Source organism: Mustelus asterias, chromosome 2, assembly GCF_964213995.1.
Source record: "Mustelus asterias chromosome 2, sMusAst1.hap1.1, whole genome shotgun sequence".
Lineage (NCBI taxonomy): Eukaryota > Metazoa > Chordata > Chondrichthyes > Carcharhiniformes > Triakidae > Mustelus > Mustelus asterias.
The window spans coordinates 27916737-27935847 of record NC_135802.1 but is presented as its reverse complement, the minus strand read 5'-3'; the positions used below and the strand labels follow the sequence as shown (position 1 = coordinate 27935847).

The following is a 19111-nucleotide window of genomic DNA, read 5'->3' as shown; positions in this document are numbered from 1 at the left end:
TTACAGGAAGATATCTTTACTCAAATCCTCTTGCAATAAAGGTCAACATACCATTTGCCTTCTTAATTGTTTGCTGTACCTGCATGTTAGCTTTCAGTTACTCATGAATGAGGACATACAAGTCCTATCGAAGTTCAACACTTCCCAGTCTCTCATCACTTAAGGAATACTGTTTCTCCTACCAAAGTAGATAACCTCACATTTCTCCACATTGTATTTCATCTGCCAAATTTTTGCCCACTCACCTAACCTCTCCATGTCACTTTGAGCTCACAAGAGAGCTCAGTGGCTATAATAAAATTATCTGATTACAGACTTGAGAAGAAAAAAAACATGCATTTATAAACCATATTATCTGGTCTTCAGGATGTCCCAAAGTGCCTTACACTCAATGAATTGATTTTTGAAGTGGAATCATTACTATTACACAAGTAAACATGGCAGCCAATTTCCACGTGACCAGCAATTAAGAAAATAATCAGATGATCTGTTCTGGATGGTGTTGGTTCGAGGTAGAATGAAAACTTTGTGTTCTTCAAAAAAAAGGTCTGCAAACAAGCAGGCACAGCCTTGGTTTAATGTCCTACACAGAGGACAGCACATCCAACGATGCAGAACACCCTAAAGGCTGCACTAAATACTGCTCAGGTTCTGGAGTGCAGCTTGGGTTAACAGATTTTTGACTCAGAGGCAAGAGTGATACCAAACAACAGCTTGTATTCATATAGCACCTTTGGCGTAATAAAATATTACAAGGCGCTTCACAGGATTGTATGAGCAAAATTTGACTCTGAGCCACTTAAGGTGATAAAGTTTAGTCAAAGCAATAGTTTTGAGGAGCATTTAAAAAAGCAAAAAGAGGTAGAGATCTGGAGGGATTTAGGGATGGAATTTCAGAGCTTCGGATCGAGGCAGATGAAGGTACAGCCACCAATGGTGGAAAGATTAAGATCAGAGATGCTCAAGAGATAAGGTATTTCATAGGGGCAAAGGGAATTACAGGAATGAGGGTGAAGGCGATGGAGGGATTTGAAAACAAGGGTGTGGATTTTAAAATGGAGCCGTTGCTTGATTGGGAGCCAATGTAGCTCAGAAAGCACAGGGTGGTGGGTGAACAGGATTTGGTGCAAATTAGGACACTGGCAGCAGAGATTTGGGTGCATGCTTATGGACTGTAAATTGAGGACAGTCAGGAACGCATTAGAATAATCAAGTCTAGGAGGTAACAAAGGCATAAATTAAGGTTTCAGCAGCAGATGAACTGAGGCAGGGACTAAGGCAGGTGACTGATCGGTGTACTATTTTGAGCTGAGAAAACAAACTGAAATTTAAAGTTTATATTTATTAATCACAAGTAAGGCTTACATTACCACTGCAATGAAGTTACTGTGAAATTCCCCTACTCAACTACTTTTGGAGTTTTATATGCAAGCTCTATCAGGCATATCATGTGACTGCAACAAACTGAGATGCTGCTGATTAAGAAACGAGGGCAGGGCGACCCATTTTGTGCAGCAAAAAAAAACGTTTCACAGACTTAGTGCAAATGCACAAGCTATTACTGAGAATTTCTAGTGCAAATTAGTTCATTATTGCTGCTCAGCTCAACTGCTTAATGCACCCTGACAGAATAGTTGTTTAGTAACAAATGCAGGTCAAGATTTTGATCAGTGGTAATCTAGATTTTTTTATATTACGTTGGAACAATAAGCAAAATGGTCTCTATTTGCATAATTGTGCAATAAGTCAATGCTCCTATATTACCCAACGATCAGATCAAAAGCAACTTCAAAAATAACAATTCAAAACCATTGTGCATTACTGTAAAATCAAACAAACTTAGTACTTCACCCCCGCCATCCATCTTCTTGACTTCTTCCCATTCCCAGAATCAGTAACTAAAAATACACAGGTTCATCAAAAACTAGGGTGACTAGACATCAGGAAGACAATTTGTACATTGTGATCTTCACAAGCATCTGCCAGTCATTTTCTGGAATTAAAAGAAAATATTAAAGTGTGCGCACCACCACAGCTCCCTATCCACGTTCAGTACATTTACACCAACCTCCACTGACTGCACATAGACTTCCTCACAGACAGCCGACATCATCGCTCCCTACAAATAGCAAGAAAATGGATGGCAATATATTTATGTTTATAAAAGAAAATGTAGATAAAAGCTTGGGAGGGAATGAAAAGGTTAAAATTCCATCAGTGGGCGGTGATTTATCAAAATGGCTTAAATATATCAAAATTCCTCAATTAGACTCAACTCAAATCCACGTCTTTATCACTTTCCAAATAACATAAAAGTACCGTCTGAGCTATAAAAATTAATGTTACGAGAATGGAAAGATACCATTTCATATAGAACATTTCTTACAAATTCTGACTGACACAATTTACTCTGATTAGTTGTCTCGCATTTTCCCACTTAAAATTACAATCACTAATTTCTATTACAATATAAAGGTAAATTTAAGTGTTCAATTCTACCATCCCTACCTCCGTTCTTATCATTAATGATTTTTCTGCCACCCAGACACAACATACATGGTAACTCACATACAGATTCCCCCTTTAAAGAGTGAACTTATGATCTATGCAAAAGATGACTCATCATTCACCAAAAAGCAGGAAGTTTGACATGCACACTGACTGTTCTGCACGCTGCCACCATGGTGCACAGGCAGGGAATAGAAGATAAAAAGCAAGAGCAACAAAAGCAGAAAACTGGGAGCTGGAGAGAAGTCCGTTCTATTAGAAGCCTGGAATTGACAGGAGGTTGGGACTGGACTTGGAGCAGATATGTATGCAGAGTGAGCTATACAGAACCAACCACCACAATGGCCTGGCACAACCATGTTCAACAATCAATCAATAACCCAAATTCTAGATTTGCCATTCCGGAACAATCATTTGTGTAGGATTCTTGTTCTTAATTTGTGCAACTACAAGTTTCTTTCCCAAAAAAGTTGCTTCTGCTGAAGAAGCCTACATTAAATCTACACTTAACAGGATTTAACACAAATATGTGAAACTTATTAACTGACTAGGTGGATTATGCCCCATTTCCAAACCATTATGAAACATCATAAAGCTTAGTTAAAAGACTCAATTAAGACACTCCCAAATATCTAACATCAAAGATATATTTTATGCATGCTCACACATTAAACATGTTGCATCAGATTAATTAAATTTTGATCGTGATTTTAATTTATATACAATTTGATGAAACTTGTAATTGTTGTACAATTATACTGTGTGTAGAAATAGTAAATTATTAGCATCGTAGTGCGTCACAAGGTATGTATTTCTGCCATTCATTTGTGTGAAATATATTTGATGTCACCGTAAGTTTGACGTTTATTTCATATAGCCTCAGCTTTTCCTTCAATAGATCAGCAGTTTGAGGAGGATGCATATGACCCATTCAACACTTAACACCAAACATACATCACAGCAAGATCACAGCGTTTACCTTTTCAACCTTAAATAGCGGTGGAGGCATTCAAGGTGACTCGATAAAGCTTCTGCACATGCTTTATTTAAAATCCATCACCAACAAAAAATTATGTCAGCAATCCAAATAGAAACGCCAGGAATACACAGCAGTTTCAGGATAGGGAACAAAACAAGTTACGTCCCAGGTTGTGGCAAAGGATTTCCAAAATCTCAACCTGTGTCTTCAGGTAGTGACGAATCTGCTGTGTATTTACCAGAACATGCAGGCAAAAGTCAAATTTAGCCAGGAACTAATGCTTCAATTGTAGCTCAACTAATTTTGGTTTTCTCTTTTAAACAAAAAAGTGCATTTCTAATAACAGAATCAATACGCTAGCAACCGAGTTTAAAATCAATCGGTCAGTTACCACTGTTAGCATAGAAACATAGAAAATAGGTGCAGGAGTAGGCCATTCGGCCCTTCGAGCCTGCCCCACCATTCAATATGATCATGGCTGATCATGCACTCTCAGCATCCCACTCCCGCTATCACAATCTCATATCAGCTTACAATACCTGTCCTTCCAACATGTCACGTTGTGATGAGACGCGTTCCTGCTCAGAGCTATTTGTCCTTCGAATAGAGATCGCGTGAGGTTTACGTTTCGGTTTGACTTGCCGTGCAGCTGCACTGCTTCCACTTTCAATCGGCATCACTTCCTGGTGATCACTTCACCTGGTCACCTACAGAGATTCAATGAAGAAAATTACATGAGACATCATTTGACAAACACGAACCACACGCATCAAATTATAAAATGAGACAACACCAAAGCAGGTCATTTGGCCCATTGTGGCTGTTCCACAATTTGTAATTCACTCTAAACATCTCAAACAGCTCCATCCCAACATTTAACACAACGTCTCAAAATGCTGCACAGCCGTCGAATTAATCTGTGCAGTGTCATCATTGCAAATCATTGTGTAAATAGCCAAGTTGCAAATAAAAAGCTGCCATGAATGACAACAAGAGGAATGCGCGAATGTGTTTTAGTGGTGGTTCGCTGAGAAATATAGAAAATAGGAACAGCAGTAGGCCATTCAGCCCTTCAAGCCTGTTCCACCATTCATTATGATCATGGCTGATCATCCAATTCAATAGCCTGATCCTGCCTCCCCCCCATATGCTTTGATCCCCTTGCTATATCAAACTCCTTCTTGAAAACATACAATGTTTTGGCTTCAACTGCTTTCTGTGATAGCGAATTCCACAGGCTTACCACTCTCTTGGTAAAGAAATTTCTCCTCGTCTCGGTCATAAAAGGTTGTCCTAAAAGACAATTACTCCTGGTTCTCAACACCCCCATCACCAGGAACATCCTTTCTGCATCTACCCTGTCTAGTGCTGTTAGAATTTTATAGATTTCTATGAGATGCAGTGTATCTCTAACAATTTTGAGGGTGCATCTACCAGGATCAAAAACATGGAGCCCATAAAAAGTCTGACAAAATCCATGTGCACTGACACCCATGGCCTGCCAGGCCACCCACATGTGTATAGAGGCTGATGGACTGTGTTTTTGATTCTCCTGTCTTACCAAGTCCGTGATGTCTGAGTCAAGACCAGACGTAGCTCCTAGCCAGCATTTTCATGAGGATCGGACGCCGCCCTGGACGAGGGACAACTACCCAGGTTCCCCAGAGAATTATACTGTCCGCAGCACTGAGCTCATCCTTCTCAAGTCAAATAAGGCTTCATCTCTTCTGAGGGTTGCCCTCAGAATCTACCATTCAGAGTCACATCAGCTCTGACAGAGGGTCATCTAGACTTGAAACGTTGGCTCTATTCTCTCTCCACAGATGCTGTCAGACCTGCTGAGATTTTCCAGCATTTTCTGTTTCTGTTTCAGATTCCAGCATCCGCAGTATTTTGCTTTTAATCAGGACCATATGCTTTATTTAAGGTAAGGTTAGATCTTTTTACATCCAGGCCCCAATTTGCTTTGCGGACACGGGGCAGGTCTCTAAACAAAATTTAGAGTCACCATGACTTCCTCCAACACTGGCAGAGGAGCCGGCTTTATGGGCAACAGGAGGCGGCTCAACATGTCAGCATTGGCCATTCGGATTGGAGTGCGGTGCTCTAAAAGATATTCATGAGCTGTGAGTAACAGGGTCCATGCTGTATCCAGGCAGAGGCAACAAGGAGAGGATTGCCTTATTCTCCTTAATATGTCTTTGTGTAAAGGTTTGTAGTCGGTCACTATTACAAATCATCTGCCATAGACATATTGATTGAATGCTTTTATGCCAAAAGCAACCGTCAATCCCTCTTTCTCAGTTTGAGGGTACCTCCACATGGCATCTGAAGGGGCCCTAGATGCGTATGCGTATCCGTTCCATCTCTCCAACAATGCAAAAGTACTGCCTCAATCCCATAAGGGGAAGCATCGCACATCAGGATGAGTTCCTCCTTAGGGTCAAAATTGAATGACAGCAATTGTTGTTTAACCTTATTGAAGGCCTCGGTATATGGGGCCTCCCAAGACCATTTTTGATACTTCTGCAGCAAGGTGTGCAAGGGAGTAGTTAGGAGGCCAATTTTGGAATGAATTTCCCAAAATAGTTAACTAATTCTAGAAAGGATGTTAACTCTGTGGTACTTTTTTAAAGTTGGGGTCTTCTTAATGACCTTTACTGTGTCTTCTACTGGGTGTAAATCTTTTGCATCTGCGCGATAATCCAAATAGGTCGCTTCACTTGCCTGAAAGACACGTGCTTCTCTCTTTACGTACACCCCTCGGGGAACAACACTAGGGGAATTTCACAGTAAATTCATTGCAGTGTTAATGTAAACCTTACTTGTGGCTAATAAATAAACTTGACTTTACCCAGCTCTCGAAAATCTCTCTCAAGTGCTCTTACTCTGACGTAAGCTGCTCAAGTATACCACCACTTTGCGCAACCATTGGAGTATGTTGTCCATTATCCATTGGAATATGGCACATGCCGATGAGAACCCGAAGGACAAGAGTAACGTACTCCCAAGATGCCTCATCAAGTTTGGATTGAATATAAGCATGGTTCAAATCCAGTTTAGTGAATGCCTAGCCACCTGATAACTTGGCATGCAGGTCTTCAATTCAGGGCATGGTGTTCCTATCTAATTTAGAGACCGAATTGATCATTAACTTATAATCTCCACAAACTCAAAACAACTTGCCCAGCTTAAGGACAGGGACAATGGGCGCAGCCCACTCTGTGAATTGCTTGGGCCTTATTATGCCTACATCTTCCAGGCTCCAGAGTTCAGTCTGACAGAGAGAAAGGAACAGGTTTCACTCTATAATATTTAGGTACGGCATCTCGGTCAACATAAATGTTGGCTTGGGCCCCTCTTATTTGCCTCAAGTCCTTCCTGAAAAACTTCAGGGTGTCTGCAGTTCTCCCACACCCAGCCGGAAGATCTCCAACAAATACAGCATCATTTGTTGGAGCCAATTTCTCCCCATTAGATTTGGTCCTTGCCCCCATGCAATGATGAGTGGGAGTCGGATGAATTGCTGTCCGTAGGTCACTGGGGTCATTGTGGTGCTCCTGATTATCAATGGTTTCCCCGTATAGTTGGCTAGTTTGGCCTTTGTAAGTTCAGAAGTTAAATACCAGTTTGGAGATGATCATGTCTGCTCCCCAGTAACTGGAACTGCAGCTCCTGTGTCCACCTCCATTTTCAATGGATGTCCATTTACCAGCAGTTCCACCATTATTGGGGAGACCTTGGTCATAATAATACTATTTAGTTGCATTGTTTCTTGTTCTGGCAGTGGGTGCACCTATAAAGTATGGGCCAGTCCTGGCCTTGGCCTCTTCCCAGAACAACATATATTTTGTCTGCTCCTGCAACCGTGCTTTGGCTGAGCCATTTAACTGTGCTTACAACGGGGCCCAGGCGCTGTCTGCGGGAGGCCCGGGGCGCGGGAGGGAGAGAGAGGCTGCGGGCCTGGGGCCGGGACTGAGGCCGGCTCGGGCCGCTCTGACTGGGCCGCCCTCCCCTCCCTGATCGCCGCTGCCAGCTCCTCTCCCTCCCTGTCTGTATCTCAGAGCTTCACCCCCACCAGATCCGAACAGTCAGAGCGCAGAAAGAGGCCATTCAGCCCATCATGTCTGTACCAGCTCTCCGAATGAACAATTCACCTGGTATCATCCCCCCCACCTTCTCCCCGCGTTCTTCCTCTTCAGATAACAGTCCAATTCTGCCTCCACCACACACTGAGGCTGAGAGTCCCAGTTCTTAACCACTCATTGGTTGAAAAGCTTTTCCTTATTTTACTTTTTCCAGTTATTTTAAATCTGTGCCCCTTGCCAAGCGGGGACAGTTTCTCCCTATCTAGTTTTTAAGCTTACATTAACACTGCAATGAAGTTGCTGTGAAATCCCCTAGTCACCACCTGTTCGGGTACACCGAGGGAGAATTCAGCACAGCCAATGCACCCTAACCAGCGGGTCTTTCAGACTGTGGGAGGAAACCGGAGCATTTAGAGGAAACCCATGGGGAGAATGTGCAAACTCCACACAGACAGTGACCCAAGGCTGGACTCGAACCCGGCACAGTGGTTAGCACTGTGCGGCAGCAGTGTTAACCACTGTGCCATCCCTGCGAGACCCCTTAGTAATTGTATTTTTTGTTGGAAGCCGAGCCCTAATGGACTACTCTCTGAAACCCAATTACTGCTGCAGAAAAACCTTTCAATCAGTGTAGTTTTTATTTTTATTGAAGCAATAAGATTTCTACAATTGGGATCATAATGCAGCAATAATCATGATTATTTGGGATGGCATGTTGGCATAGTGGTTATCACTGCTGCCTCACAGCACCGGGGACCCAGGTTCAATTCTGGCCTTGGGTGACTGTGTGGAGTCTAAAGTAAAAGTAAAGTTTATTTATTAGTCATAAGTAACATTGACACTGCGATGAAGTTGCTGTGAGGTTCCCCTAATCGCCACACTCCGGCACCTGTTCCGGTCAATGCACCTAACCGGTGGGTCTTTCAGGATGTGGGAGGGAGCCGGAGCACCCGGAGGAAACCCACACAGACACGGGGAGAATGTGCAAACTCCACACAGACAGTGACCCAAGCCGGGAATTGAACCCGGGTCCCTGGCACTATGAAGTAGCAGTGCTGCCTCTGCATGTTCTCCTCCTGTCTGTGTGGAGTCTGCATGTTCCACATGTCTGAGAGAGTTTCCCCTGGGTGCTCTGGTTTCCTCCCACAGTGTGAAGTATGTGCTGGTTGGGTGCGTTGACCCGAACAGGTGCTGGAGTGTGGTGATTGGGGGAGTTTCGCAGTGACTTCATTGCAGTGTCAATGTAAGCCCTACTTGTGACTAATAAATAAACGTTTCTTTAAGTTTGGTTGATTGGCTACGGTAAATTGCCCATTAGTGTCAGGGGAATTAGCAGGGCAAATACATGGGGTTCCAGGGATAGGGCCTAAGTGGGATTGTTGTCGGTGCAGGCTTGATGGGCCAAATGGCCTCCTGCACTGTAGGGATTCTGTGATATGAACAATCCGTCATCTGGCATTTGCAACCTTCCAGAATACGTTCCCCACCGTATTTGGGGATGCCATTGTATTTCCTTGATTGCCTGGTATCGTGAGCTGGGCTCTGCTATGGTGATGGAAACTCTGACAGCTTACTTGCACAAGTGCCCTCAACTGAGGAACAGTCACTGTTATTTGAGGCCCCTCTCTCTAACCAAAGAATATAAAAGTTTTGAAAGTTTATTTCTTAGTCACAAGCAGGCTTACATTAACATTGCAATGAAGTTACTATGGGAATCCCCTGGTCACCAGATTCAGGTAGATTGAGGGAGAATTTAGCATGGCCAATGCACCTAACCAGCATGTTTTTCGGACTGTCGGAGGAAACCAGAGCACCCGGAGGAAACCCGCGCAGCCATGGGGAGTATGTGCAGACTCCATACAAACAGTGAATCAAGCCGGGAATCGAACCCAGATCCCTGGCGCTGTGAGGCAGCAGTGCTAACCACTGTGCCATCATGCCACCCTTTTGGATTACTTTTAGATACCATTGTAGCTCTGAAACCCCTTTATCTGCATTTTGCAGTGATAAAAGCTAATTCAATAGCTTTCTTTAAGTCCAGATCAGGTTGTGCCAATAGTTTTTTTTGGATTATCAAACTGTTTATTCCACACACAATCCATCTCGCAACATTTCATTCAGGGATCGCTGAATTTATAATAGTCTGCCAATTTTGCAATCTGGCAAAAATTCAATAAAAGGTTCCACAGGCGTTTTCCCTGTTTTCTTTTATTCATTCGTGGGACATAGGCATCGCTGAGTGGCCAGCATTTATTGCCCATCCTTAGATGCCCCTGTTCAGAGGGCAGTTGAGAGTCAACTACATTGATGTGGCTCTGGTATCACATGTAGACCAGACCAGGTAAGGATGGCAGATTTCCTTCCCGAAAGAACATTATTGAACCAGATGGGTTTTTCCAATAATCTACAATGATTTTATGGTCATCAGTAGATTCCAAATGCTTTTTTTCATTGAATTTAAATTCCATCATCTGCCACGGCGGGATTCAAACCCAGGTTCCAGAAAAAATACCACTAGGCCATCGCCTCAGCCTTGTCTTAAAGCAACATCCCTGGAGAATGACAAAGGGCTTTGGATCATAAGAGTTTTGTAGAAGGGTCATATGGACTTGAAATATTAACTGCTTTGCCCTCCACAGATGCTGCAAGATTTGCTGAGTTTATGCTGCATTTTCTATTTTGATTTCAGATTTCCAGAATCCACTGTATTTTACTTTTATTAGCAAGCATAGTCTGTCTGGGTGATGATTGCTGGAATGCATTCAGAGGATACATATGCTCCAACTATGCCATCAGGGAGTTATAAACTATTACAAGCATTTAAGCTGATAAAGCACTTGGCACAATATGCATTGCCAAAATCCCCAGATTGCTAATAATCCTGCAGATAGAAAAAAATCCCCAGATTTCTAGTATCCCTGTAAATGCAATGCAAACAAATCCTAGACCTAACATACACACCACATAGCATGCAAACGTAAACACCACAACTCACATAGCCCACACTTTCAAAGCAGAAACCTTATAACTGATATTTAGCACAAATGTAATGCCATTTTAATTATTTGAGATCAATAAGAAACCACAGATAAAACATTGAACCAAAAACACAGATGCTGTGCTTTGACCAGTCAGAATCATGTGAAATCCCCGGATAATCCACTTACTAATTTGCCCTGACTGAACATTCATACACATTCTCAAATTCCTATCACAATGATCATTATAGTGCTCCATGCATCTGAACTTATCTATGTTAACTTACTATCAAGATGTTAGCTATTTGGCACAATACTAAAAATCTTAAAAAGTGTAGAACGTGCGCAATATTTTACCGAGTCTCCCAATGACAAAGCTAAGTCCAGATGGTGGAGACCATTCAGTCTTTCCAGCTCATTCCATTGAAGTGTATGCAACTCGCATACAAACATCTAACTGCATCTTGACTGACGTAGAGTTTTTGCCTCAACGCAACTCACCTGGAAGATCATTACCTGTATTATCATGATTTGGACAAAATAAAAGCTTTTCTGAAATCAGACCCAAAGTTGTCTTTTATCAGTTTTTTGTATTTATGCTTTATTCTTCCGCTGTTGTGACTGAAACTGAAACTGCGCTCAGATTGACATTTTCAATCCCTTTATAAGGTCCACTCTTATTTGTAAAGGCTTAGGAGGCAATGTTCTTCTAGCCTTTCATCAGAACTCAGGTTGTTCCTTTTCTGTTTTGGAGATCAGAACTGAACACAGCATCAGTGGATGAAGCACAGCCAGAGCGATAAAAGAGCTTCACATGATGCATTTAGACTTGAATCTTACTGATTTAATGATAGAGCTTTATTAAGATATGCTGATTTGGATATCGCCTATTTTGATCCGAATCTTCAAAGCTGTGTGTTAATTAACTCTAGTGTAATATTAGACAGCCATGAACATCAAAGATACACTTAACGAATTAAAACTAAAGCTTGGTTACAGACAAAATATAAAAATAATTCACAATATGTATATTTCATTCTGTGGCATAATTTTCCAGATGTTTGAATTGAATCAACCAGCTCTGCATTTGAACATGTCTATTCTTGTAGATATGGTCACTTACATGCAAGGTAGAATCTAACTTTTATTAAAAAGAAAAAATACTTTTCATTTTAACAGAACTAAGCAATTAAGTAGCTCAGGAGCAAATTATTAACATCTATTATTGGCATAGTGCCCTTAACATAATTAATTGTCCCAAGGTGCTTCACAGTAGCATCTGAGACATCGAGCTATGCAAGATATTAGGACAGATGACCAAGGGGTTGAATCAAGAGGTGGATTTTAAAGAGTACCTTAAAGGATGAAAGAGAGAGAAAGAGTGATTGAGAGGTTTAGAGAGGGAATTCCAGAACTTATGGCCTCAGCAGCTGAAGGTCCCCCACTACCAGTGGTGGAGTGATGAAGTTCAGGGAACTCATGAGGCAAGGATTTACAGGAGCGCAGATATTCCAGAGGGCTATGGGGCTGGAGGTGACTACACAACTAAAGAGGGCAGAAGCATAGAATCCCTACACTGCAGAAAGAGGCCATTCAGCCCATCAAATCTGCACTGACCACAATCCCACCCAGGCCCTATTCCCATAACCCCACATATTTACCATGCTAATTCCTGACACTAAGGGGCAATTTAGCATAGCCAATCAACCTAACCCGCACATCTTTGGAGTGTGGGAGGAAACCGGAGAATTCAGAGAGAATGAAAAATGATGAGAATTTTAAAAGCTGAGGCGTTGTTTAACTGAGGGCCAATGCAGTGAACAGGACACGATGCAACCTAGGATACAGGCAGCAAAGTTTTGGATGATCTCAAGTTTAGTAATGGTAACTGGGCTTCTACTTCCTTACTTTTGTTACTTGGACCTCTTAGGAAGATTTTGAAGAGGCATGTTCTGAGGAAAAGTAAATCGTGAAATAACAAAGTATATTCGAGTGATTTTTTAAAAATTCATTTTACAGGATATGGGCATCACTGGCTAGATCAGCATCTTTATTGTCCATCTCTAGTTGCCCTTCAGAAAGTGGTGATGAGCTGCCTTCCTGAACCGCTGCGGTCCCTGAGGTGTACGATGCTGTTAGGGAGAAATTCCAGTATTCTGACCCAGTGACAGTGAATGAACGGCGATGTAGTTCCAAGTCAGGATGGTGAGTGACTTGGAGGGGAACCTCCAGGTGGTGGTGGTGTTCCCAGGTATCTGCTGCCCTTGTCCTTCGAGATGGCAGTGCTCATGCTGCCTAAGGAACCTTGGTGAGTTCCTGCAGTGCATCTTTCAGATGGCACACATGGCTGCTACTATTCGTTGGTGGTGGAGGGACTGAATGTCTGTGGAAGGGGCTGCTTTGTCCTGGATTGTGTCGAGCTTCTTGAATGCTGTTTCAGCTGCACTGATCCAGGCAAGTGGAGAGTATTCCATCACACACCTGACTTGTGCCTTGTAGGTGGGGGACAGGCTTTGGGGACTCAGAAAGTAAAGCGCTGCAGAATTCCTAGTCTTTGACCCGATCTGGCAGCCACAATATTTATATGGCCAGTTCAGTTTGGTTTCTGGTCAAAATCAACAGCCAGGAACAACATAGTTCCACTGCTCTTGCAAGGTATGTATGTATGCCCTGTACAAACATCACGAGTATAAATTTATCCGCAATCTTTGATTGTCAAATCACAGCAAGTCACAGCCTGAATGACGGACTAATTCATCCATGCCAAGGTTAAAAATTATCATTCATTATTCTTTTGAATTCCATATAGGCATTTCAATAACTTGCAGCTCTTGCCCCACATTCTGTTAAGTGATTTACCTTTAGCAATTTCTTCGGTCAAGAACACTGGAGCTTATGCAAGCAGTTTGTGAAGCATTCACTGTTCAAAAGTGTTTAATTCAGTGCACTAAATTAAGTAGCCCAAATCTAGGTTTTTCTCTCATGAGATATTCAAAGAAATGTAAAGCTTTTCGAGTCATGCTCTTGATTTTGCATACTGCAGAAGAAAGTTCGAATGGCACCTCCCCATCAAATGAGACTTGTGCCATCCAACTTTCTAATATCTCTGTGCCCCTCGTGCATCCCCAATTTTCATCGCTCCACCTCTGCAGCCATGCTGTTAACTGACTTGCCTCAAAGCTCTGGAATTCCCCTCCTCAACCTCTCTCCCTCACACTCCTCCTTTAAGACTTGCCTTAAAATCTATCACTTTGATCAAGATTTCAGTCACCTACTCTACTATCGTCTATATGGCTTGGTGTCAAATTTTGTTTGACAACGATCCTGTAAAGCATGATGGGACATTTTATTACGTTAAATGCAAATCATCATCAGATCAGGATTCTTCCTTGAAGCTTATGAGAATTCTAAATCCCTTCTCAAGGATCTGTAAGCTTTCATTAATGAACCTTGTAAAGTTGCGACTACAAAGCCTCAGGAATCTATCCCATTCAGCTGCTATGTTACTGATCCCAGTATCACACCCTCCAACAAATAAAACCTAATTCCACAATCCATGTTTAAGAGACAATCAACTTGAGGTGTTCAAGATTAATAAAGGATTGAATGGGGGAGATAGAGAGAAGCTAGGTTGTCAGGCACTCTCTTCCTCCCAAAAAATGTTGAGGTTAGATCATTTATAAATTTCAGAAATTAGATTGATAGGTTTTTGCTAAGGGTATTAAGGGTTACAGAATCAAGGCAGTTTGATGGGAGTTAAAATACAGATCAGCCAGGATCTAATTGAAGATGGAACTGCCTCAAGGGGTTGAACAGACTTGGATTGTTCCTGCACTGCTATGTTCCATTATCTATATTGGCCAATTGCTAATTACAACCCTTATCCAAAACTCCCCTACCTTTAGGAAAAGATGTTGACTCTCAATGCCCCTCATTATTTTATAGACCTCTATAAGATCACCCCTAAGCCTCCTACGCTCCAGGGAAAAAGTCCCAGTCTATCCAGCCTCTCCTTATAACACAAACCCTCAAGTCCTGGTAGCATCCTAGTAAATCTTTTCTGCACTCTTTCTAGTTTAATAATATCCTTTCTATAATAGGGTGACCAGAACAGTACACAGTGAACCTTTCTGAAAATCTATATGGACAGAGACCATCAACAATAAGAAGAAAGTTGATCAAATAATGGAAAATGACAAATAATTTGCAGTTGGAAATATAAGTGGTTTGTGGAATGCATGTGGTCATAGTTAATACAATTCACACTCAATTACCCTTGGAAGCTGGAATGAAATTTTAAAAGAAAAGTCAAAAGCAACGGCTGTGTTGTCTACATATACTTTGCTGATCATGCTATCTTTTATGCGTATTGACTAATAAGACAACTGAGATATCCTTAAATGCACCAATACATTGTGGCAAGATGTTAAGAGCACAGCCATGCTGCTCAGGGCTGGTCATTTACATGGATGATTCAAGATGATCAAGCCAGCAAATTGGAATGGCAAGCAAGACAGAAATAGGGATAAAAGGGCGAATCAAATAATGTTTATACTGTCAACGGCAGCGTGGTAGCACAGTGGTTAGCACTGCTGCCTCACAGCGCCAGGGAACCAGGTTCAATTCTGGCCTCAGGTCACTGCGTGGAGTTTGCATGTTCTCCCCATGCCTGTGTGGGTTTCCTCCGCGTGCTCCAGTTTCCTCCCACACTCCAAAGGTGAGTGAGTTAGGTTGATTGGCTATGCTAAATTGACCCTGAGGGCGGAATGTTTCCATCCTGCCTGCCATGGGATTGGTAGCAGTGTGGACAGGACCACGCAAAGCTCCATTGACCTCCGGTGGGATTTTCAGGTCTTGGGGTGAGCGTGGCCGGAAAATCTCATCTTTAGTGTGAGGGGGATTAGCAGGGTAAATACGTGGGGTTACGGGGACAGGGGGCCTGGGTGGTATTGTGGTCGGTGCAGGCTCGATGGGCTGAATGGCCTCCTTCTGCACTGTGGGGGTTCTATTATTCTAACTAGGAACCATCTCACGACGGATTTCAGGAGCTGGTCGACAGCAATGTCAGTCCTGAGAATCAGGGTGCCTGATCCGAAGTGACAAGAGCCGAAGAGTAAAAAGCAACTTGTCCAGTGTGGTCTGGCACAGTCATCAGCGGGGGAAAACACTGAAACTGAAACACTGAACACAGCTCAAGGGGAACAGGCAGACCTGGGGCTCCAGTGCAAAAAAAAAACCCCTCCCTTAATAAAACCAGACACACTCAATGGTGCCCACACCGGCTTGGGAATGTGAAATGATCCAAGCTGCCGAGTGCCCGATAGTGGAGGTGCCAGCTGAGGCTCCGGGATCCATGGAGGGGGTTTGAGCCTCTCCATCCAGACCCGCCCGCGGGGAGGCTCCCTGAGGCTCGGCCGCTTTGCGGGGGGACCCGCAGTCCCTTCCATTAACCGGCGGCTCCTTTAATGTGCACCGGAGGGTCCCCTCCCTCCCTCCATTAACCGGCGCTTTTGTATTTTTGACTCTCACTCACCTCCCCTCAAAACGACATCCTGCAAAACTCATCCGGGCTCTGTCACTGCCAGCAGGTGAAAGGTCAGCCGAGCCCCCCCCGGGGCCTCCGTCTGCGCATGCGCCGGCACCTCCCATCCCCAGACCGCCGCATGTCTGCGCATGCGCCTTCCCACTGCCCCTGGCCAGACTCTGACAGTGTACATCCCACTGCCCACAAACACAGTCAGAAGCCTCACAACACCAGGTTAAGGTCCAACAGGTTTATTTGGCAGCACAAGCCACTAGCTTTCAGAGCGCTGCTCCTTCATCGGGTAAGTGGGAGTTCTGTTCACAAACAGGGCATATAAAGACAGAAACTCAAAGTTTGTGTCCCTTAGTTTGAGTCTTTATATGCCCTGTTTGTGAACAGAACTCCCACTCACCTGACGAAGGAGCAGCGCTCCGAAAGCTAGTGGCATTTGCTACCAAATAAACCTGTTGGACTTTAACCTGGTGTTGTGAGACTTCTTACTGTGTTTACCCCAGTCCAACGCCGGCATCTCCACATCATATACACACACACAGTACACATCCAATGGGATACACACAAACAGTACACACCCATTGGTATACACACACACAGTACACATCCATTGGTATACACACACACAGTACACATCCAATTGGTATACACACACACAGTACACATCCATTGGTATACACACACAGTACGCACCCATTGGGATACACACAAACAGTACACACCCATTGGTATACACACACACAGTACACATCCATTGGTATACACACACACACAGTACACATCCAATTGGTATACACACACAGTACGCACCCATTGGGATACACACAAACAGTACACACCCATTGGTATACACACACACAGTACACATCCATTGGTATACACACACACACAATACACATCCAATTGGTATACACACACAGTACACACCCATTGGGATACACACAAACAGTACACACCCATTGGTGTACACACACACAGTACAAATCCATTGGTATACACACACAGTACACACCCATTGGTATACACACACAGTATACACCCATTGGTATATACATAGTACACATCCAATCATATACACACACACAGTACACATCCAATGGTATACACACACACAGTACAAATCCATTGGTATACACACACAATACACATCCATTGCAGTGCACAACCTTTTTTTTGTTTAAAATGTTTGCATGCAATATTTTGTGAGCATTATTGGGATGTGCCATTAGCTCTTCAGAAGCATTTCTTGAATATTGAACCTTGTAGCAATAGTGCTGTGCACTGCAATCATACTCACTCCGCTGGACATAATCCACGCGTGAATTTCCATGAGGAATTGGTTCCACCAGCTCTCGGTCAACGTGAAGTCAAAGACAAATCTCGACCAATTCTTCCAAAGCACACCTGCAGCATAGGGACAGTACAATGGCCTGTGAGACAGACAACATTTCAGAATTCTTACAATCTCGTTTAGAGACTGCACCCTTACCTGTTCAATTACAGCAATGGTTTCTCTGGCTATAGCTACACTGTATCCATCGGAATTTGTCCCTGACATACTACTCTTACTCGTCTACATACTGCCTCTTGCTAACATCATCAAAAGATACAAGATCAGTTTCCATGTATTGGCAGACAACATGCAGCTCCATCTTCTTTCCATCAATTGTCATGACCCCTGCAGTGGATCTGTTTTCAAAATGTGTCTCCAACACCGTCTTGGATCAGCCACATATCCCGCTAGTTAATAATTGGAAAGATTGGAAGCACAGACTTCAGTCTTTTCTATCAACTCCATAATCTGGGAATTGCTTCCATTCCCCTCCCCAGGCACTATCTCAGGTTGAACCAGACTGCCTTAAACCTCAGAATCCTATTGAACCTCAAATCCACTGCATCCCTATGGTAATTCGGCACTGCACTTCCTCCAAGGTCAATACATTTTTCTGGAAGTCTGGTGTTCAAAATTTACTACAATGCGCCAAATGGGAATAACCATCTTCCTTTGTGCTAGGTAGTTTGACTCCAACCAAGTGGAGAGTTTTCCCCAGTTCCCACTGACTTCAATTTTGCCAGTGTTCCTTGATGCCACACACGATAAACGCTGCTTTGATGTCACTCTCACTTTGGCTCTGGACCAAGACTGTAATACGGTCTGGAGCCAAGCGGTCCTGGCAGAAACCAAACTGAGCAACAGTGAGCAGGTTATTGGTGAGTGAGTGCCACTAGACAGAACTGTTGATAACATCTAATATCACTTTTCTGATAATTGAGGGAAGGTTGAAGGGATGATAGACTGGCTAAATCAGATTTGTCCTGCTCTTTGTGGACTGAATGTACCGGGACAATGTACCACATTTTTAGGTGGGAGGGGTGGCAGTGTTGTAGCTGTAATAGAACATCTCTAAAATTGAGATCATTTGTTCAGCTGCTTTACCATTTACCTTCCCACTAGCCAACATGCCATACTTCCTCTCAGACTTCCCCATCCCAATCCCCAAACTCAAATCATTCTTTAGTTACTCTCCTATCTCCTCTAATGTGCTCTCTGATTTTATCCTGTCCATGAGACCCATTTCTTGCTCTCTTAATCCTGTCCTTACTATACTGATGACCAGCCAACATTCCTTACTGGTTCCCATGTTAACAGATATTGTTACCCATTTTTGCACATTGTCACCTAATGAAACCTCGTGCTACCAAATGAACCTGTTGGACTTTAGCCTGGTGTTCTGAGACTTCTTACTGTGCCCACCCCAGTCCAACGCCGGCATTTCAAAACAACATTTATTGTTGACAGTTCTCTCGCTACAGACTGAGTGCTTCAAACAAAGTGTGCAAGTTTCTTGAGAAGATGAAGTTCGAAGAGGAGGAGAGGGAAGTACTCCTTTCATTTTTGCTTTTTCTAACTTTTTCACCTGTGATAATTGGTCTCTGCTCAACTACAGGGGAGGAAATGAGCTGTTGGTGAGTATCCGGTGAATATCTGGTAAGTGGTCAAGGGCTATTTTCCAAAGATTTA

General features: G+C 43.1%; 1 protein-coding gene across 4 annotated transcripts in view; it reads right to left on the bottom strand.

Moving 5' to 3' along the window:
* Positions 1-16146, bottom strand: part of wdr37 (WD repeat domain 37) — a 135580-nt gene extending 119434 nt beyond the window's left edge. For 2 of the 4 annotated variants that reach the window (XM_078232744.1, XM_078232764.1), the window contains exons 1-3: positions 16087-16146; positions 4027-4194; positions 2069-2119 (exon numbers count right to left, since the gene is read on the bottom strand). In XM_078232744.1, coding sequence (XP_078088870.1) covers positions 2069-2119; positions 4027-4164 — 189 coding nt within the window. In that variant the 5' untranslated portion in view covers positions 4165-4194; positions 16087-16146. The remainder of the gene's footprint in view (positions 1-2068; positions 2120-4026; positions 4195-16086) is intronic. The other 2 variants (XM_078232755.1, XM_078232773.1) reach the window with 1 other exon arrangement.
* Positions 16147-19111: the final 2965 nt, after the last annotated feature.